This window comes from Poeciliopsis prolifica, unplaced genomic scaffold, assembly GCF_027474105.1.
Source record: "Poeciliopsis prolifica strain line A6 unplaced genomic scaffold, Auburn_PproV2 SCAFFOLD018, whole genome shotgun sequence".
Taxonomy (NCBI): domain Eukaryota; kingdom Metazoa; phylum Chordata; class Actinopteri; order Cyprinodontiformes; family Poeciliidae; genus Poeciliopsis; species Poeciliopsis prolifica.
The window spans coordinates 5,865,408-5,887,833 of NW_026562393.1; the positions used below are offsets into that span (position 1 = coordinate 5,865,408).

General features: G+C 40.5%; 1 protein-coding gene across 3 annotated transcripts; it reads right to left on the minus strand.

The window, feature by feature from the left end:
* Nucleotides 1-4,238: 4,238 nt before the first annotated feature.
* On the minus strand, nucleotides 4,239-20,451 carry fam53b (family with sequence similarity 53 member B). Of its 3 annotated transcripts, XM_055042585.1 has the most exons (6): nucleotides 20,278-20,451; nucleotides 18,690-18,818; nucleotides 13,096-13,292; nucleotides 12,457-12,505; nucleotides 9,571-10,313; nucleotides 4,239-5,275 (listed from the first exon to the last, which is right to left on the minus strand). In XM_055042585.1, exons 3-6 carry the CDS (start codon nucleotides 13,186-13,188, stop codon nucleotides 4,967-4,969), a joined length of 1,194 nt encoding a protein of 397 aa, XP_054898560.1. In that variant the 5' UTR covers nucleotides 13,189-13,292; nucleotides 18,690-18,818; nucleotides 20,278-20,451; the 3' UTR covers nucleotides 4,239-4,966. The 3 variants fall into 3 exon arrangements, with proteins under 3 accessions (XP_054898560.1, XP_054898559.1, XP_054898561.1); XM_055042584.1 differs by lacking the exon at nucleotides 18,690-18,818; XM_055042586.1 differs by lacking the exons at nucleotides 18,690-18,818; nucleotides 20,278-20,451 and adding an exon at nucleotides 13,983-14,824.
* Nucleotides 20,452-22,426: the final 1,975 nt, after the last annotated feature.

The following is a 22,426-nucleotide window of genomic DNA, read 5'->3' on the forward strand; positions in this document are numbered from 1 at the left end:
TGCAGCACTGAGCGCTCCGTTATCCGTGGAAAACCTGAACCTGTTTTTATGGCAGCCGGTTGTTTGTCGCGCCTCCTCCTCCTCTGTCCTGAGTGTGGAATATTTACCTTTTGCTTGCCAGGCTTCATGCGTTCCTCCACATTTCATCACTCTCCATTCCTCCTCCTGGGCGACTGTGCCAACGGTTCCAAGAGGTGTGGTGAGGTTTTAAAAGTCTGAACAGTTATGGTTTGAGCCAAAGCCTGATTTTTCCTTCCTTTTCATTCTCCCTCCCAGTCCAATCCCAGTTTCCCCATGACAGCCTTTACAAGCAATCGGAGAAGCATCCCAGTTCAAACACAGAGGAGTCTGTATTCTGCTGATGTGGCCCACAGTCGTCACAATCCCCCCTCCGGGGACATGACCCCTTCTCATCTGCGCACTGAAGCCTCTCTAAGGCCTCGCGCTGCAGACACAAAGCACGTCCCCATGACGCCGTCCTCAACCTTGCGCGCATGCATAATCCCAGTGTAACGCAGTGGTCGTATGTCATCATGCAATGTAAACCGATTGTCTTGGTATTCAAAACATCTGAAAGCTTACAGCTGACCTCGGCTTTGTAGCCAGGTCTCTCTCTGGGCTCCTTCTTTTCGGAGGATTTCCAGTTGCTTTGTTGTCAGAGTGAAAGGAGGCCTGTTGAGTGCTCCTATAATGGTTCCTGCAAGCATCCTGGAAATGAGATCTTTCTCAACATCAGGAGAGCTTTTATAGCTTTAAATTGTCCTTTTTGCGACAGCTTAGCCTTGAATCAACCCAATAAACAAAATGTATAAAGGTCGGTGCCACATCCAACAGGAGAACGTAGGAAGAAAAAAAGTTTCTGGCACAACTTCAACTCCCCAGATGCATGAAAAGGGTCAAAGGTCTGATGAGATGTAGACTTAAATGAAGTTCCAGGAAACAATTTAGATTTATAATGTTAAATTAATCCCTGAACTTAAAAGTAGTAATTAAAGGAGCATAATGCAGCTACAGCCTATCTTCTGAAGTGTTTGTTGTAGGTCTCATTGCACTTTTTTTTACATTTACTGTAAATGTTTGACATCATCAAACAAAATTTGATATCAGACACAGATAACCCAAAGAACAACTTGCAAAATAACTATCCTTGTTCATCCAAATTAACTGCTCCTACACATTAAACATGTTTTTTTTTTGTTCAGTTCAATTAGCCATACCCAGGTCTGATTACTGACAGGTTCAAGCATTCATTTGACATTTTAAAAGTAAAATTTCCAGATGATCAGGAAAGAAAAGCATTCTTGAAAGGTTGCCCTTGTAAACCGGAATTAAAACGAACTCTGTTCCTTTTACTACGAACTGACAGTCAGGCATGGTTATGTCAGTGTGATGGTGACGCTTTGCTTTGTCTGGATATGGATGACTGTACCAGAAAACCTGGAAAGATTCGGTTCATGATATTCAAGATCTCTTTGATCATCCAGCAGAAAAATTATTCAAAACAAACAAAGAGACTCGCATGAGAATGGCTTACAGTTTTGTAATGGGCAGTCAAAGTCTGAACTTAAATCTGATTGAGAATCTGTGGTAAAATCAAGCTGTTCATTCTCACAAAAAAACAAAACAAAAAACAACTTCCCAATATGCCTGAGTTAAGGCATATTGGTAGTGCTCTGCTCTGCTTTGTTTTCCACACAGGGCCGGGTTAATTTATATACCTTTTCCATCATTTGAAAACTGGATTGTGTTGCGTCTACCCTGCTTATCTTTATCTGACATTAAATTGTTTGATGATTTTGAGTAGTTAGGTGTAACAAAAAAAAAAAAAATAGTAAGGTGTAACGAAAAAAAAAAATCGCAAACGCAGTTATTGGAGCAGAAAGGACTGTGTATAACCCCTTATGACAGTTCAAAAGTGACCAAAACTCTGCTGAGTTAGTGCTTGTGGGGGGTTGTGAGAGCGTGCAGCGCTGGACCTTGGCATAGCCCACCCCTCCTGTTGTATGCCTATCTTCTCCCAGAACACAGCCTCCTTTCACTCCTGCCACTTTGCTGATTAAAGCCCTCGGTGTGTCAGTCTGCGCTCAGCACGTTTAACAAGGGCCATGTTTACCCATTTCCAGGGCCGGTAAGTGGCTTGCACGTAGCACAGGCGGCTGACAAGAGTGAATGTGACCTTACTGTGCAAGCATAGAGATTCTCGTCGGACAACATAATCATCCATTACAGGAGCACACAGTGGCCTTGGAGGCCACTTAAATTCCCCTCAGATGGGGTTTTGTGTGGCATTTGAGCCAGGAGAATAGCATGTCAAGCAATCTTCGAATTACTCGGCCAGGCCTTCAATGATGTGACTTCATTCCTTCAAAAGGTACCTCACACTTTCAAAGAATGTCGAGCAGCATCAGCACGCCACAAAAGGGTGTGCGATCACAACAGAGACAAAAAAAGAAGAAGAAGAAGAAGGAGAAAAGTGAACAATATGAACTCTTGAGATCTACACAGGCACCAGAGCCGGGGAGGGGAAGCAGACAAACGGAGCAGCAGCAGCCCTGACACATGGCCCACATTCACTGCCGCCTCCCACGTCACCGCGCTCCTTAGAGAAAAAGCCCCTTTTGTTTCCCAGAGCGGGGAGGGAGCGAGGTCTTTGGGGTGAACCGTCGCTCAGCTTCACCTCTCCACCCGCCATCAAAAAAAAAACAAAAAGAAAACTAAAATTATTTTGGACAAAAAAAAAAAAAAAAACAGAGCGTACTTCCCTCCCCTGCTCAGCGTCCTCCCCGCTTCAGCACACAAACACAGGCCCATCAGCCGCACCACGCTTACTGCTGCAATTGTTTTCATGCAACTTAATTGCATTGACGAGAAAACCAACGATGGCATTTGCTGCCTAATAGTTGTGCCCTACTAAAAGACGTGTTTTAAAACGCAAATGTGCACAACTCATTGGAGAAAAGCAATAAAAGAAAATCCATGCAGAATAATCTGATCTATAAACTTGCAGTGCGTCCACATCTATAACAATTATTTGCCTGCTTAAAAAGCAGCGTGAAACCAAAGCCCATGAGTAAACTGTTGAATCTATTTTACATGTAACCTCTTTCATTGTAAAACTGTTCCAACACATAAAATGTCAAACCTCATGCCATCTCGTAAAAAAAGTAGGCCAGCTAAGGAAACGTGGCGTACAATGCAGCGCAGAAATATTTATAACCCTTTAACTTTTTCCACATTGTCACACTACAGCCGCAAAGTTTATGACATGTCAACACAACGTACTCCATGATTGTAAAGTTAATGGAAACAATTTACAAATAAAAGCCAGGAAGTGTGGCATCTGTTTGTCTTCGATCCCCATTTTATGCAATTGTTCATATTTGTTTTATTTGTTAATATATAAGCATTTTTAATCTCTAGGTGTTGTGTTGGACTACATGTTCCCATCAAAGATTTGATTCTTTATTCTGACAGCTGCCTTTCATCAAGAAGAAGCCAAAAGACCCAGCTTAATTCAGGAGGAGCTGCAGCGATTAATAGCTCAGGTGGGAAAATATCTCAACTGTTACTCATGTCAATGAGATCAAGGCAAGATTTTTAAAGCTTACCTGCAAAACACAAATATGTGAAAGAAACACGACATTGCACAGAGCCTTGAACACACAATCCCCATTGTAAAAATGATGGTGATGGCAGCATGATGCTGTGGAGATGCACTTCTTCAGTAGGAACAGGGAAGCTGGAAACCAGTTGGACTTGAACTTTAAAGTAGGACACCAGCCCTAAATCTACAGCCAGAGCTAAAATGAAATGAATTCACGAGTTCAAATGTGCCAGTCAAAGTCCTGACTTAAATTCATGAAGTCAGTATCAAATCAGGTGAAGAGTGATGATCAAACATTATCCATTTAATCCAGCTAACTTTGAGCTATGTTGCAGAAATTAGTAAAAACTTCAGTCGTCGCATGTGCAAGCCCTGCAAGGACTTATGCTCTGAACACGTATCAATATTTTTAGATTTTTTTTATGTAAAATATCCACAACTTTGCATTTCTTTGCGGTGTTTGTCAAACCAAACCCAAATAAAATGGTTGTATCATGAGAAAAAGTAAAAAACTTTTTCTCACGATAAACAAGCGACAAATATTTTTGGCATAGCGCCTGAGCAAAAACGGGACACGAACCTGAACAGCGTACAACAGAGACTGCAAACATCCAGTCAAATAAAGTGACTACAATTTACACTTTTAAACCTGTGTTTATTTTATTTTTTATGTAGAAATTATGTCCATGTTTTACATAACTTTGTAGTTACAAATCATAAGAAAGAAAGAACATTAACACAGTTAGCATCTCAAAGCGTCTTCCAGACTTTCAGGAGCTCAGATCTCAGTAAAGCATCTGGATACTTAATGTTTTGTGCTGCTTGCTGCTCAGTAAAGAGTGAACAGAGCTTCAACAGTAGCTCGATAAGTGGTGTTCATTCGTCTCCATCATGTACCTATGTGCTAGTAAGGAACGTCAGAGGAAAAATAAAGACACTCTTTCTAGTGCAGAGAATTTATACAAACCTGCTGTGAATTCTCTCCAAACAAAGCACAAGTAGGCTATTCAGGGTTAGAGTGATGTCAGAGTATCCATTTTGTTTTGTTTTTTTCTTATTTCCACTCAGAGCCTTCTTCCCTGATTTCCGTTTTATTCTGAGACACCCCACAGTGGGGGGTGGGGGTCGCCTTTAACAACACAAAGTCCCCAAACATGGACATTTAAAGCACAAAACTCCTGCTCAGTCTCTCTTTACGAAGAAGAAGAAAAAAGAAGCCCTGGAATGCTCTCTGCATGAGCTCCCCTTTTGCTTTGTCCTTAAGACTATCAGCACTGTTTATTGTACCACCTGGTGATAAACTTCCAGTCCCGTGATTAGCTTCCCCGCCGGAGGAGAAAAAAAAATAAAAAGCAGCTCAGCTCAGTTCCTCTCAATCTGCTCGATGTCGAGTTCTCCTCCCAACTGGTACATATCCCTCGTCATGCTGCACAGCCCCACCCACAGGGTCTCGCCGTCCTTCCCTCCGGTCGTTCCCGCCGTCGTGTTGTCGCCGCGGTCCCTGGGGTTCCAGTCGGCGTTGGACGACTCGTTCCCGTTGATCTCCGAGCCGACCTCGTTGTCGGACAGGTCGTCGACGTTGGGCCTGAGAGAGAGGGCCGCCGGGCCGGACTTCAACGGGTCGTCGCTTGTGATCCCAGGGCAGCTGAGGCTGTGGAAATTCTTAAGTTTCTGTAGAAAAACGAGGTGGGGGGAAAAAAAAGAAATCAAAACAACCTTGTAAATATCAATTTCTGAAACAGTAAATTACTCATTTCTTCTATAAAATGTTGCTATCAAAAGGAAATGACTAATAAAGATTAGATTATATTACAGGCATCAAGATTACATAAAGGTGAATCAGCAGTGCTGAATATTAAAGGCAGTTTATATACCCCTTTTTAAAAGATATTTATACTTTACAGTCGCATCTGAATGACCTACGATATCATTGAAATGTTAATTTATTTTAGAAATTCAGATCAAGAAGTGAAACTCAAATTGTTAAGATGAAAATCATTTTTAGACATATTTGATGTCATGGCCTCGGCAGTCACTGGGGGTGGGTTAGTTGACAGTTTTCCAGCAGTCAGTCAGTAATTCCTCCCTAAAGAAACTGGGTGTTCACGAAGAGCAGCATCCAACAATATTAAAGGAGAGTCGAGTGGAACGAGAAATGTGGTAGAAAAAGTTGCACACTTTTAAATTGAAAACAATGCAATAGAAATTCATGATGTATGGACAGCATCCATTATGAATTCTTAGGGTAAAGCCCATCAGGGAACAAGGAACCAAAGTATTCTTTTCACATGAAAGTAAATGTTGCATTTAGTGACGTTTGGTCAGATTAGTATTTAAAAGATGAAATTAATTTGCACCATTGCTTCTTGTTATTACTTTTGAGATTATGTGACGAAAGTATAGAACCACAACAGAGCTACATTTAAAAATGCATAATAAAAAAAGATTTAAAAATCTTGGGGCATTAATTCAGCTCGCATTTTACACGGGTTGAGGGTACAAAGCTGTGATCTGTTTCGAGTACCCACGCAGCAAGTGGCCGTGCATCACTCATGTCAGCCTTTTGACTCCTCTGGCCTCTCCATGGCCCTGCACAATTCACACTTAGATCTGGGAAACCTAGAAGCTTCTTCAGGCGAATACACATGTGCCAGTGGTGCTGCGGGCATGCCCTGCGACAGCTGTGCATGCCGGAATGAGAAGCCTTTACGACAGAGACTTATCCAATCTGTACGGCTAATATGGAGAAGGCAGGACAGCTGCCTCAGACCTCGCTGGTGTCAGGCTGGGGGGACGAGAGAGAATGGGGCCTCTGTGAATCCCCCCACCACCCCTGTCATATGCACATTTATGTAACCTTTGGAAAGAGTGGGACTGTTAATTAAGTTCAAGAAGCGCGTGGATGAAGGTGATCAATAGCTTTAGTTGACTGGGGTGGAAAAACCTGCTATTTCAAGATTAATAAAAAGTACCTGATTGACAAAACACCATCAGTAGTTGGCCACTACATGTTTCTGCAGACAATTAAAATGTACCACCCGTCTTTTAAAAAAAACATTCCCCTCACAAACAAGTGCAAGGTGAACAGCTGCAAGCGGTGGAAGTGGCGTTAGCTGCAACATCCATAAATCTGCACATCTCAGATGAGGCACAGATGTAGCATTAAGTGTAAGCCCCATTCAGGATTGAAGCATAAAACTCGAAATGTTATGATCAGATAACTCTGTGCTGAAAGGAAATGCTGGTGAGCGCCGAGCTGTTTACTTTCAACAAGTTTAATCTACTCAGACCAAACAAAAAGGTTTGCTTTTCATTTCCAAACTCCAAGTTAGAGTTCTCAGGTCATTATCTAACAAAAAGAACCAAAGTGAATTTAGTTCCGATGTCTTAAAAGTGATTTATCTTCGCTTAACAGCAGAAAATGTGAAGTACGAGGACCAGGGCAGCTGAAGCTGAAGCTATCATCCACGATCTTCCAGACAGTGATGATCGCTGTAGATCAAAGAGGAATACTGATGTTTTTCTTGGCTCTGGGAAAGCAGAGCCAAGAAATTGGCCTGCCAGGCCAATTATCACATTGTTGGATTAGCATTTCAGACTCCAAAGTCAGACCTCCAGATCCAAACATGGGACAGAACCAATGGAATGGACCCAACAACAACATGGGTCTGAGCAAAACGACCCCTGTTGTTGAAACAGGCATCAAAGCAGCAGATGCTGACCTCAACTCTACAACATCCAGAAAGACAAGATCAATGTTTTTTGTGACAGATCAAAACAAAGTAATATGCACAGTTGAAGTTGAAGAAAAATTATACATGGTTTCCAATTTCCTCTGACAAGTGGTAAGCATTTGTATTCAGTCACATGCACCTTTTGTTTTTCAGTGTGAAGTTAAGCCAGACCAAACGTCTCATCTTTTAGGTCAGCACGAATTATCAAAATTATTTCGATTTGCTCAATGCCACGATAACAAGAGGAAGAATTTAAGAGATTTATTCATTAACATCTTAATCTTAGTTTTCATACGGAGCGATTACTTTCCTTTAAAACAGTAAGAAAGCCCACATGATGTGATGGGTTTGGAAGCTTCTGATTGGTTAATTGATATATTTGAGATAACTGAAGTAAACGCCTGTAGATTTATGTTAAGGCCACATCTTAAATACTGCTAACTTGTTTGACAAGATCGAGGGGATGTTTTTTATATGGTGTATGCAATCTTCTGCTCTTATTTCGCTGTTTGTTCTACCAGCTTTACTGCCACTGCTTTGTTGAGGGATAACTTTGACCTCCTCCACATGTTTCATCCCTGCCCTGCTGTGTTCCTTGGTCTTCATTATGTTGCTTTTTAACTAATGTTCTCTGAGGCTTTTCACAGAATACCTGGATTAACATCGAAATCAAATTACACAGCGGGACTCTACTTATTAATACGGTGGCCAACAACAACAACAACAAAAACAATCATCATTTTCTTCCACTTCACTTTTATGCACTACCTTGTACTTTTGTATCCCATAAAAGTCTCCATGAAATACATTGTAAAATGTATTAAAATGCGGTTGTAACTTGACAAAATGTAAAAAACTTCAAGGGGCATGGATACTTTTATAGGGCGCTGTAGATAAGCTGAATTAACAGAAATCCGTCTTATCTTTTTGATAATCTATAACCTTCAGCCACCACCGCTCCACTTCCTGACATTTGTAAAGCGAGGCTGAGCTCCACAGCAGGCGATTGGTTTCTCCTCAGGAAAGTTACACCGCCGACGTGTCTGGATGACAGTACGCTCCAGAGACACACATTCAGCAACACTGCAGGCCGACTTTGAATAGTGAGGTGACTTTGAGTCCTGATAAGGGAGGCAGAAAGTCCTACAGCTGGGTGGGGAGTAACCTCAGAGTCTTATCACCACTGAACATGCCTTAGAGTTTCTTAATTTGAAAAGAGAAACTCTTTAGATTTCTGCAGAACTTTTTCAAAATAGTATCAGCTTTCACTTTTTTTTTTTCCTACTGTGTTGACTGAGAATCAGAGAACAACACGCAAACAATAGAGAAGATCAACAGCTGAAAACAGTGTGAAAAGACTTTTGGTTGTCGCGCCTCGGGTTGTTTTTCTCTACATTGACCTCGCCTCTGTTTGAAGCTCCTATGGCGTCTGCGTGCTGTGTCACAACAGTGACACTGCTGAACTCCAAATGACTGTCTCCGAAAGGCCAAGGCCGGCTTTGTGTTTATGAAAATACATGAAACTTTACTCCAGGTGACGACTAGAGGACGCAACGCCTCCATGGATGTGCAAACTAAAAGAGAGGTGTGCTGGATTGTGAACCTGTTTTCTAGAAGCCTTCTTTGACCCAGCTGTCTTCTCCCGGGCAATAAATACAACAGTATTCTCCTCCTTGAATGTGAATGTAAATACACACCCACATAATGGAATGTGACTCTCAACAGGCCTGCATGAATGAATGACTGCTTTCAACGACAATGCAGGCAGACAGACACTTGCGAGGTGTGTCGAGGGAGACCGCCGCAACCTTTACCAAAAGTGTTTGTTTTCACGCCATGACAAGCAACAAAAAAAAAAAAGGAAAAAATGACATTTGCAAGTGTAACACGCAAACGTTACTGAGGCTGGAGGACATAGGCTAAATCTAACAGGTCATGTTTGGATCATAAATTGTAGAATTTATCCAATAGATGTCTGTAGAATTTACATCTGGTAGATGCTATAAAGACTAAGAAGTACAATTTTTTTTTTTTAAATAAAAAATATGATTTGCACTATTCAGCCCCCTTTGTGCAGAAATCCAACAAATAAAACCTACATGTTCAGAAATCCACTTCATTTGTTTTCAGAATCTGTTGTTTTTTTACCTGAGTTCACTGTTTACTCCTTTCCATTTAAACGTTTTTCTCAACATATTTTTCTACTTTATGATCTGCTCTCCTAACACTTACCTGAGTCATCTTTGCCAGATCCAGGGAAGGCCTCTGCTTCTGAGAGTCTGCTGGCCGCCTGCGTTTCACACCAATCTTTTTGTCATTTAAGACACACGGCTGGGAGCGACTCCGGGCAAGGCCACCTTCTCCACCGCGGCGCTCAAGTTCTGGAGTGGAGTCTGGCGAGCTCGCAGGTGAGGGTTCCTCTGCCTCAGGAAGGCAGATTTGTTCATGGGAGAGGTAAAGGGGCTGGGTAGACGGATCGGAGGTGTTGGGATTTGGGCCAGAGAAGGCGGAAGGCCTGGACGACAGCTGGGGGAAGCAGGGCTGCTCTTGGCCGTTGGATCGGGCGGGAAGGCTGAAGCTGGAGCTGCGCTGCATGGCTGGGAAGCAGAGCTGCGAGTTCCCGAGGCCGCTGCGCTGAACGCTGCCCCCGCTGTGGCACCTCCTCTTCTCCACCGAAGTCCACACTCGGGAGCTTTGAGGGCGCCAGGTGGAGCGGCAGCTGCTCAACTCGTCAGAGCAGGACAGGGACCGGCATTGCCGCTTGCTGGGGGGCGCGGTGGAGTGTGAGGCCTCGGTCAGACTCAGGTCCTGCAATAGGCTGGAAATGGTGTTGGATGTGGAGCCCACATCCCAACCCCAGTGGGCAGAAGTTCTGTGCACTTCGGGCAGGACGTCCCACAGGCTCTCCAAGCTGGTTCCGACCGGCCGCTGCTGCAAGGCACAGCTGGTCGCCACCTCACACCATCGGCTTGTCTCTGTAACAAACAGCAGCAGCGGCCTTTTCAAAATGCTCAACACAAGACAGCAGATGTTCAGAGCAAGCTCGTTAATATTTCTCCAATAAGAATGGGCCACTTACTGGTATCGGGATAAAACAGACAAAACACTCATATTTTCCAAATAGATTGTAAAGCATGTGTCAAACTCAAGACCAAAATCAGGCCAGCTATAGCTTTTAATGTGGCCCTCCAGTCCGCCACATTAAAAAAACTTACATCAGGTTATTAAAGATGTTTAATATTAAACATCTTTAATAATATCTTTAATATTATTTAACTTTAAAAAGTACTCATCAAATACACCAACACCAATGTACTTTTGTAAATAAGTTCTTGATTTTGTCCAAAATGAAAATGAGTTTGACATTATTGCTGAGGTTTAAAATACTATGAATCTAAGTTGGTTTTATTGTTTGCTTTTGTTTGCAGTTGCACACAGATGAATCTCACATGGTTGGTTGTAGAGGCTTTGTGAACTGGCTTGAATTAGTAGTGGAAAATTGACACTATGCAGTAAAATTCAGCCCCCAAGCTGTGACTGATGTATTATTATTGATGAAAAGCCTACGCTCGGTCTGTATTGATTGTTTTGTTCAATAGTGATTGAAGCGTTGTGGTTTGAGGGCTGAATTTCTTACTCCATTAGAGACAATATTCCACTAGGATTGGAAAGAAAGTACATTATTATTATCCTGATAAGTCCAAACTGCTGCTCTTTGTTACTATATGTCCCAAGGTTGTGTAGACATAAGTGACGTCAAACTTCTACTTCAGGATAGTTTGCGTATTCATACTAGTCACTGCTTTGTGTTATATATTCACCACAAACACACCCTGCTTTGTCCCTCAGGCAGCGCTCTAGTCGCCGTGCTGACTGGAAAAAGGAAGGAAGCTCAACGTCCAGCTGGCTCAATGCGCTGGAGTTGGAATAAATATATACATCACAAACATTCTGATGACAGAGTTGTTGCAAGGAGCACAGGAAACTAAGTCACCTCCCAAATGATTTTTGTCTTTTCTTTTTAATAAAGGTGACCAACATGAGGTGGTGAGTCAGCAGCTTAACACGGCAGCAGCTATCCATTCGTAGCATGCAGGAAATTAGTTCCTCTCTTGAGATAAACGTCACTGACAATCAAAACAAAAAGCAAAAACAAAGCCTGTTGGAAGTATCATCTTCACCTTGATCCATAGTTAGCCCAAGAATATCAAACATTTTCATCTCATGAAAAAAGTGGGGAAAATCAAGTTTATTGTATATAGGTGTGAGAAGATTTCTGGAAAGATAAACTCACTAACATGAACTCACTTGAATACATTCTTGTACTTGAAAACCACCTGTCAAGCATGTTTCACTTGAATCCATAAACCAACTGCAACAGAGTCAGCGTCCATGTCTTAACCCATGAGACACTTCTGGGTCTTTGAGCAGCATTTAAACCACTTAGTGCATCAAATAACATTGTGAGCACAGTTCAGATTAGGAAAATGAATAAAGCATAATGAATCAGCTACTTTCTGAGACTTGATCTGCACATTCTGGTATTTTAATTATGTTTATTAAGGATGGTGGAGGGGTTGAAATAGTTTAGAATGAATGCTTTAACCTCAATTTAAATCAGCAGCTAGATGTTTGACCTTGCAGTAAAACAGCACAGTGAAGGCAAACAAGCAAATTGGTTTGAGGATGGATAAAACTGGCTAATGTTTAGCTTCTGCAACCGTAACCAGATAAAAATATGTAGAAAATTAACTTAAAAGTTAGAACTGTACCAAAAAACATTAATTTAAAGGAAGTCCACAATTTATAGTCACATATCCAGTCAGGAATACATCAGAAACGTATTGATGACTTTAGAAAAAAAAAAATCCTGGATGGGATGCTAAACAAATATTAGTGGAGGTTTAAGGATATATTTGAGCATGTATATCTATTTTTTCTGCATAACTAATTAAAATGTTTTTTCTAGAATTTAATTGTGTTTGTTGCATAATTATTCCACTGTGCAAAAAAAAAAAAAAACAGATAAATCCTCAGAAGCTAGTAACTCACAACACACATACGTGTAAAGTTTCGAGCACATCTGCATATCAATAAAGTGAGATAAGGAAAACTTACCCATGAGTCCACAAGAAAAAAGTGCCGCTCCTTGGCTCATGGTTGGCACCTGGGAGTGTTAAAAATCAGAACAAGATTCTCTGTCAGCTCATTAAAACACCACAAAAATAAAAGAAATGTGGGACTGTAGAGGTATTAGTTAATAATTTCAATAAAACTGAAGAAAATGGTGAACAAAAGTTCGGCCACGAGGTTACGATGACTTCATTTCATGAGACAGAGGGCAATCTCAGTCCACATAAGTGGGGGAATTTTCTTCTCTGCCGGCAGAGCTTCAAGTTGCAAGGATGCAGAACAAAAAATTAGTCAGAGTTGGTCAGCCTTGTGTAAAAAAATACTCCGCTGTCATTCCAAGAGAAATCCTGGTTAATGCTACCAGCTTTTATGATGCAATCATCTGTAATTGTAGCATAAATGTCCTGCATTTATAATCGTAAAAAGCATTCGCATTGTTTCTCTGATGTCATGTCCTGTGAGTCACTCAGGCAGCCGTTAAATATTTTGCCTGAGAGCTAAGTTACAGCTTTGTTTAAAGAGAAATAGATGGTTTTAATTCCTTTGAAGAGCATATGTCACACAAACACGAAATGACACATTTCACACACAAGGAACTGCTTGTGTGTGAAAACATCCTCTCACCGTGCCCAAGTCTGTGTGTGTTGCTGCTGTTACATCGCCGCCACCCTTTTTTTCCACTGTTTTCTTGTAAATGATCACCATCACAACACGCATCCCTGTCCACAGCTGGTCCAGTAAAGGCAATTCATGCTGAGGGCCATCTCTTCGGGCTTGGTGCTGTTAGTCGGCTGGAATGTGCTTCACTTGTCGGCCCAAACCTGAGAGGATACAGGGAGGTGAGAGCGAAATTAGAATTCTGAGCATCCCCGACCTGGAGACCCTGAAATGCATCATCAAATGTTAAAGAAATCCCTAATATCCCCAAAAGGAATTATTTGAGAATCGCTTCAGTGTCCAATGCCGACTGGAATAACAGGAAGATGGATAGACACATGGGTGGATTTAATTTTTTTTTTTAAATAACTCAAATAAAAACTCTGTAAATCTGGCAGATTTTCTATCACAGCCTCTACACTAAACATTTCAATAGCAGAACAAACTAACCTGAAACCCAAAGCCCCTCACAGACATTTAACCTTAAAGAGTGGCCTTCCATGCACAGATACATTTTTAATACTGAAACACCCAAGCTCCATTTCTCTCTTTCACACACACGCACACACATGGATTCCGTTTCTGCTGTTCCAACACGTGCATCCTGTTCAACATCTACATATGTGGAAGATAATGGGAATTCAAGTTTTTCTGAGGCTGCATTCCCAGAACACACTTTATTTGTCTCCTTCGCCATCATGTGTTTTCACTTCCACATGGCCTCCAAAAGAAAGCCACATTAAGTGGAACTCCACCTTTCTAGATTTGTGCAAGTTTCCTTAAAAGTGTCCCACACTGTAGCCCACAGAGAAGTGTGTAATTGACTCCTCGGGGGCTGGCCAGGAATAGCTGACCTTGCAGTTATCAAAACAGGCCCCCCGTCAGATGGCAGAGGATCTCGCTATAACAGCGATCGGTTACACACGAGGCCACATCAGGTAGAGAAGTCATGGAACCAAGAGGACACGAGATGGTCGTATGATGCCCTGAAGGTCACTACAGGAAACCAGCAAACAAACAAAAACAGAAGAGACGGGAGCAGAAAGGTCTGCTGCTGTGGAGTGCAACAGCGTCACAAGACCAAGCAGGAGCACGCCAAAGGTGCTGTTTGAATTCAGCGAATGACTTCCATCACTAACACTTATCAGCTCGAGACGACGGAACAAGAGAAGTTCTGAGGAGAAGACACTCACAACACTCACTCACCAGATAAACCCAAAGATAATCTTTTTGGGTTTATCTGGTGATAGAAAGGAGCTGAGCTTTGGGAAGGATACCGTGCATGGCGTGGCCATCGACTACAGAGATCTGCGAGATGGCTGCGACTAACGCTGCGGAAGGGGAAACAGTTGTTTACGCATCTAAATGACCCAGAGACAGACACACAGCAACCAACACGAAGTCCTCCTGACCAATGACTCCCAGGGTTATCCGACATTCTTCATGCTCCCATCGTAAACACCACCAATATGTTAAGTTAGGGAAAATTGCAACAATTAAATCATCTTTCTCTCTCTTTTTCCTTCCCCTATCCCTATAAATCTGAACTGAGTACTTTAAGTGGGTGAGGTTTATAACATAATGATAAACATTCCTCTGCTGCATGACACAAGTGGAACACACAATTATAAAAGCCTATCCTAGCCCTGCAGCCCTGGAAAACCACTCAAGCTTGTCTTGGATTTTGAATAAAAACACAAGATGCAAAATGCTAGGAATAAAAAACATAATAAAATGGAATGGAGTGAGACTGCTTTTCCTTGGGTAGACAAAACCTGGATAGCAAACGTAAGATCCGGCATGGTCCAATATCAGTGTCCCCTGGTATGATAACTTGAGATCCAGAGATCACGCTTTAATGTAGATTTCTGGTTTTATATAACATCTGGTTGGCCAAATGTGATTCCTTTTTGTACTTTTCCCAAAACGACAACTATTTTTGCAGCTGGCTTCTTTGAAATCAGTAAGTTTTACAACTAAACGTTTTCCATTACGCCAGTCATATGATTTACATTGGAGATGCAAAAATTATTAATGGGATCCCAAAGAAAGAGTTAGAATGACTCGAGAGTAGAGTTACCAAGCACTGCCCCTCCGCCAAATGCTGCTGTGCACTAATAGCAAGTGTAGATTGGCTACCTGAGCAAATAGCCCAGCTAATTCACATGTTCTGTGCAATAATTAATAGAAAAATAACTGGTTCATTTATTTTTATCCATGTGCATTAAAATAAATAAATATTTTGATGGATGTTAGGAAACATGGGTATGTTTTGAAAGCCTAATTTCAAATTTTCTCATAACTTACCAAGAAAATCTCCTATCAGGCCCAGCTTGGCACACCTTCATCCATTACTGTGCCCAGAGCTGCATCTTAAAAATTTCCAAATTCAGCAACAAAAATATCTGTCCTTCTTCAATTTTGATGTAAAACCTGAAAGCACCGCTCTTAGCGACATAGCCTTTTATCTGGAATTGGTGGGAGTCTCTAAACTTCTGGCATCCGATAACTGTTTTATCTTTAGCCACCATGACAACAGAGAAAGTCTAATCGCTGAGCACAATGCAACAGAACATTTCACTTCCCATCAAAGGCAGACTGACAAACTGACTTCCAACACATCTTTTTGCAATGCTGTCTGGCGTCTGTCCTGAAAGGCAATGACGATGCTGTCTTGGATGAGCAGATGTTGCCCTTCTTCCTTTGTGGTCACCGAAAACTTTTCAACCATGGCCGCTTTGGTTTGTCAGCGATGTCAAGCAATTGTGCTGCAAAAGTGAGATATGACACGAGGAAACCACATAGCTTATTTGGTCAACTCAACGCAAGGGGGCTTTTTTTTGTCAAATGTTCTTCAACTGCATTGTACTACATTTCAATTAGGATCTCAATCCCACTTTGTGACTGAATTGCATTGTAAGTGCATTGATTTAAACAGTGAGTTAATACCTTTTAAAATATAAATGGATATGAATTGGATCTCTTTGTCTTGAGATAGCATGTGTTTATTTGCTCTAGATTTAACTAAATTTCATAAAGACAACTCAAAGCAATCTCAACAAAGACCCCAACAGCAGTGACTGCTCTGATTGAGCAGGTTTTTCATACATTGCCTAGACTGTAATCCTGTGGGTTAGGCCACCATTACATAAGGATTTGTCAGCTTTGTGTCTGACAATTAGAGCTAATACTAATCTGTTTGTAGCACTTGGACAGCCGATAAAAACAAAAGTGTTTGATATGGCTTCAGCTTATTCAGATTTATTATTCCAAATGATTGCCACTTAGAAATGTAACCTTTAATATTTTTTTTCTAAGAAGATGGTAAATTTTAAAAACAAACAAAAATCCATACAGAAGTTTAATGGAGAAGAGGTTTTGATATTCCTAAATAAACACAAATCAATGGAAAGACAACGGTGGCTATCTCTACAAAAGAAGAATCTGCCAAGTACCTGAGATGGGCAGCATCGGAAGGCTGACTAGTGGATTTGTACTGTTCCTCATCTCTACAACCTCTGCAGAAGGAATTCTGGGTAAAAAGGACATTTTCTGCAGACAGTATTCCCTGGGAAACAAAGCAAACAGCTAAACCCCAGAAGAGTAGCAGGTTCCAAATCTATGCCCACATTTTGAGAATTCAAGTTCATTCCAATGACCAAAATCTTGGGGTTTTTTTCTAATTCAAAACAAAAATAAAACAAATTACTATTAATTCTGAAGACTATGGCTTACAGCTGATAAAAATCCAGCACTGAATTGAGCTTGTCTAAAACTTGTAATATTTCATAAGACCAAGACAATGGATGTTTTAACACAGAAATGTTATGTCATGACCATGTCATGTCCTATGGTCACAGAAAACAGACTGCTGACTTGGTAGTTCTTCAGCAGACAAACAATGATTTCCTCCAGAGGTAGGATGTTTTTGAGGGAAAGTTAAGTGGAAGAAAAAAAACCTGCACAGCATTTAAGATGCCACACATTGAGTGGTAATTTGGAGAGACTTGACCTCTTGCTTGTGCCCTAAAACTGTTAAGAGGAAGATGAGAAATTCAAGACAGCTGACAAACAGAAGCTATTAAAGCAATGTGGGTTTTACCAGCAATTGTACATGTCATGCCATGCTGACGCAGTCATACATACAAAATAAGTCACATGTTGAATGAATGTTCTGTATTGTACATACCTTCCAGTAGGCCCGTATTCCTATGCTAATCTTTTGGTTCATTGGCATTGACAAAGCACATTGGAGTCTATTCAACTTTTTGCGCCACATTTTTTTTTCTTCCACATAATTTTTTATTATTATGTTAGCATACTGCACTCTGAATAGCCGACTTGTACAGCAATTACCTTTTTGGGATTACCCTACTTGTGGATCGTCTCAGTGACTGTCTCGTGGACAGCTGCCAAGTCAGCAATCTTTCTCCATGGTTATGTAAGTCAAAATAAAAAGAATTAAAAAACCTTTTTTTGGGTGTTTTTTGTAATATTGTAATTGTCTCAGAAACTGAACTGGGGGTTTTGATTAACTCCAAGTAATTAGCAGAAGAAAAAAAAAATGTCATATTTGTGTAGAAACTGAAACTCTGATATGAAATAAATTCGAAATCTAGCCATCTACTTCTGCTTTTTTTTCTGACACTGCAGCAGCAGATTGCACATCACAGAGAAAACTCCAGGTTTTCGAAACCTGAAACTTCCTTTGTTGGGGTCATTATTTAGCTCCCAGTGAGCAGCAGGTGGTACTTAGTACTGTCGAGGCTGACTGAATGAAAGGAACTTTATGAAACACATTGTAGGGTGCTGGCAAGCACACAGCTGCCCAACACGTTCACAGAAATTAAACCAAGTCATACGGGAGGCTTGCTCCACATTTTTTAAAGCTGTGAGTGAATAGTCAGAAATGAGCATGGCCGGGAGGCTTCAATGGCAGCTATCGGGCTCTGTCGAGGCCCTGGGGTACAGCCAAGGTCTCACAGGCATGCAGCTGCCCACTTACCATAAACACAAAAGCTCAGCATGGCTACGCATGGCAGCCAGGGAGGCCCAGGTTCTTAAAGCTGGCTCGCCGCTTAATTATCTCATACATAATCGCTTGCACTGTATACATTTGTCCAGAACAAGAGCTTTGTTGAGCTCTATAATCGAGGCTTTGGACAAACTTGTCCAAGTTGGAGAAGAAAGTTGTCCGCTTGAATGCTAAATCTAACAAAGTCTCTTATTTACACAGCGGACAAGGGGACACAACAGCTAATGGTACAAAATAGAAATTGGCAGAAATAATTGATCAACAGGCTGATATTACATCTATAATCATGTTCTCTGCATCATGTATTTGTTGATATAATTTTGATTATTAGACTTTGGGATAAATAATTATTTAATGTAGTAAATGTGCAGAATATCATCCTTTTAATCTTAACATAGTTGTGGTGCTCCTACTCCCTCGGGGGTTAAGCAACCAGATATTAGCTGCTTAATTAGATAGGGTACCTGCTAGCATAACCAGCCAGAAGTCAGTCCTACTCATAGTGTTGTTTAGTTTAGGAGCTTACTTTTGAGCTAGTTGACCAGCGGACGTGCAGCAACAGGTGGGGTGGGGTCAGCTCTGCATTACGCTATCCATGACGGGAACGCTGGCGACTTCAGCAGACTTTGGGGCATCTCATTAAAAGGAGCTGAAACTACAGATGCGCCGACAAATGGACTGGATATAGGCTTTGACTGGTGATCGACACTGACATGTTTCAAGCTTAAATGGTCATTTTATTTATAATTAAATAGATAAAAACTAAGAACTTAAAAAATTATTTCATCTTAGATGGGAATAATCTTCAAATCTGACTTCAAACTAATATCTGTAAAAGAATCTGTAGCCTGATTCAGCTTGATAACAAATACCATGTCTAAATGTTGTTAAAAGTTCATTAAAATATGTTTTAAGATAATGACTAAGTATTTCCAGTGGTACCTAAAAAGGAAAGGTAAATCATCTGCAAGGTCTTGATTGAAAACAAGTTAAAACGTTCAACAGTTTTTCACACGAGCGTACAGAAGCCTACCTTCCAGCTGGATGGCACTTGTCACAAGAAAAAGTGCCCAGAAAACGGAGCCGTTCCACAAGTGACTGGCACACTCTATTAAAACCCAATTTCTAATGAAAGGGAAACGGGTTTGGCAGAGGAACTGAACTAAACCACAGTGAGAACATGATTTTGAACTTCACAAAAGCAGCCAAGCCCTTGTAACTGTAAAGCACTAACTTTACATGCAGAAAATATTAAATTCTTTAGCAGTGAAAGACTCAATTTGACTCCAAAAACTTAACAGTCACAACTGTGGCCATGTAGGACACTTCAGCGTTCACTTTCTCTGTTTTTGTTTATGGTGCCGGGATGGTAAACTGCTGAATCTGTAGGATGTGTGTCAGCCAACCCTGACTTCATACCTGAGGGGCAAGCTGGCTTTCAAAATGATAAGACAACCACATTCAGCTGAGGTGCCACAGTCTGAAACCAAAAGTCAAAAGAAAAATAGCACAGCCATAAAATAAGGTGGTGTCAGCAAGTATTCAGCTGCAATAAAAACTCATTAAAAAAAAAAAAAAAGCAACCAAACAACCCCTGTAGGGTTGTTTCCTCCTATGTCTTACTGATCATACTGAAATGATCAGTATGACATAATCAGCATCTGATGCAATAAACTTAATAAACACCTTTTTACTAAGTATTAAGCAATCATGTGCCTGGTTATTATTCACAACACTTGAGAAGGTCTCCAACAGATTTCTCACTGTTTAGGTATCAAACAGATAGAGTATAGTAAGAGACAAGCTGACTTTATTTCTAAAAAAAATAAAAAATAAAAAAAAAGTTAAAAGGGGAAATTATGAGAGCTAAAACAGACAAAACAAAGGGATACAGTTAGAGCAGTTCTCATGAGGAAAACTTAAGCTAAGCTAACAGAAACTCTATTCGAACTCCCCCGAAGACGCTACCACTAGCAATAATAATGACAATTCTCATAATTTAGGAGTAACATAGCTTCAAAACGAATTATAACATTGTTTGTAGTGTAGCTGTAGATGTTACAGTAAGTTTTCTGAGCAATGTTGCTAACATTTGAACACAATTTCCAACTCACAAGCATCACTGTGATGAGTTCCTCGGGTTTCCAACAATGAGAGCAGCTGTTTATTTTCTGTCAGCCATGGCGAGTTTCCTTTTCGCAAAAAATATAGAAACAACAACAAGGTGGGAAGCAAAGTGAACAGCTCACTTCAGCTGCTCTCTACTAACTACAACACTGCCCCACTACTCTACTGTCCCACAGAACTACACGCTAATGAGCTTGTGACGGCTTGTGACGACTTGCGTGGACGATACCACTCATACAGGGGGGAGGTGATTAAAAAATTTTTTGATTAAAAACACCTTTAAATCTCATACCTAACGTTCATTATCTGTATTATTTTCAATACTTAAAGTTGTTATGTTTTCTGAATTGAAGTGTGAGGAACATGAGTGGAAAACATTTACTTTGAATTACTTTTGTTGGGGCAAACACCCCTCCATCCGAAGTAATGAAAAGTAACCACAACTTCTGAGTCAGGCAAAATAATAGTGAGATGCCCGTCTCTTTAAGAGATCCTGATCATTCTTCTCAGTTCAAATGCAGGATTAAGAAGATGGAAAAGTATCAATAATAAGTATCTTTGCTTGACGAACAGGGTCAATTTAGCTGTATCGTTAAGAAAATACAATCCTTTTTTTAATATTGCATTTTCACAAATCACAAGCTGTGTTGAAAGGCTATTAAATCATTATTAATCATTATTAGGCTAGTCAATGATCTTCTTATATTCACACTTTAAATGGGTAAAAATATTTTCACCCCGATGCATCCCTCCTGAAGAAATACATCTCCACTGTCAAACAAAGAGGTGGCAGTACAATGCTGTGGGGATGGTGTTTCCAGTGTTAGTTTTATGCCAAAGTTTGCATTGTTACTGTAAACCAAATAGTTCAGTTTGGCTTTCTTTTGACTAGAACACCTTTTTCCTCATATTTAGTGTGTCCTCTTTATGGTGTGCAGAAAACCTTCAAATGGTCTTTCTACAGTGGCTTTTTACTTGCTGCTCTTCCATGAAAGCTGCATTTGTGCAGTGCAGGAAAAATATCACTTTTTTTCACTTCATAACATGCACCACTTCATGTTGGTCTATCACAGAACCTTGTTAAAATCCAATGAGGTTTGTGGTTGTAATGTGACATTTATGTCAAAAGGTTCTGGATATTTGAATAGCATTGCAATGGAAGAATAATAATAACAAGTACCTGACAAATTTGAACCATAAGATATTGTGGTTTATTGTTATGAATACTTAAGTAAACCTTTGCCACCTTTGCCAAAAACCTTCACCTACTGGAATATGCCCCAAAATGTTTTTTTTTTTTTTTTTTTACAGTAAGTTGAAAACATTTCCAAGAGGAAGAGGGGAGCATAATGAATTTGCCTAACTGGGCCTCATAAGGGTGGGGAGCTTGAGGCTCACCCCTGGCAGACACTATTGTTAATCAAGGAGTAACATCTGCTGTGTTCTTCTAATCTTCTCCAGACTGTCCTGCTCGGTTTTAGACTGTCTGCTTTTATTTTTGCCTGCCTTTTGGGTGACTCAGGATTTGTCTCTCACACGATATCGGATACCGGCCTAGAGTTAAGTTGTTGGAAAAGTGCACTTCTTTAGTGATCACATGAAGAGTAAGTAGTATTGGGGAAAAAAGTCATACAATGTAAAGAAATACATGAAAGAAAAGAGGTTTCACATTTTCATAAATGACTTGAATTTCTTAAATACATAATCATGTAGTTCAATAAATCTTGAATTAAATATATGAATTATGGCATAACCTTTTCTATAATTGGTCAAACTTTTAAGAGCATTGCACATTATGAATTATTTAAAACTATAAATGTGGCTCATCAGTTAATGACACGTGATTGGTTACCTAAAAATTATTTTAACTGACAGCTATTCTTATTCACTCACTGTGTAAAACTAGTGAATAATGTGTGTGTGTGTGTGTGTGTGTGTGTGTGTGTGTGTGTGTGTGTGTGTGTGTTGTTTTGATCATTTGCCTATTTACTTAAACTATGCATGTTTAATTTAATCTAATTTATCACATGAATATATATTGATTACTCAAACATCATAGAAAAGAAGCAGGTGATTAAATAATGTTTATTTAATCAGTGTATGTCTATTTGTACTTGCTGAGTACAAGACATTAGG

Bases quoted from the DNA above. Each gene is read 5' to 3' on its own strand.
- fam53b (XM_055042584.1), bottom strand. From the start codon at position 13,188: ATGCGTGTTGTGATGGTGATCATTTACAAGAAAACAGTGGAAAAAAAG. The intron at 12,506-13,095 runs GTGAGAGGATGT...TAACACTCCCAG, and splicing joins CACACACAGACTTGGGCACG to GTGCCAACCATGAGCCAAGG. The intron at 10,314-12,456 runs GTAAGTTTTCCT...TGTTTGTTACAG, and splicing joins TTTTTCTTGTGGACTCATGG to AGACAAGCCGATGGTGTGAG.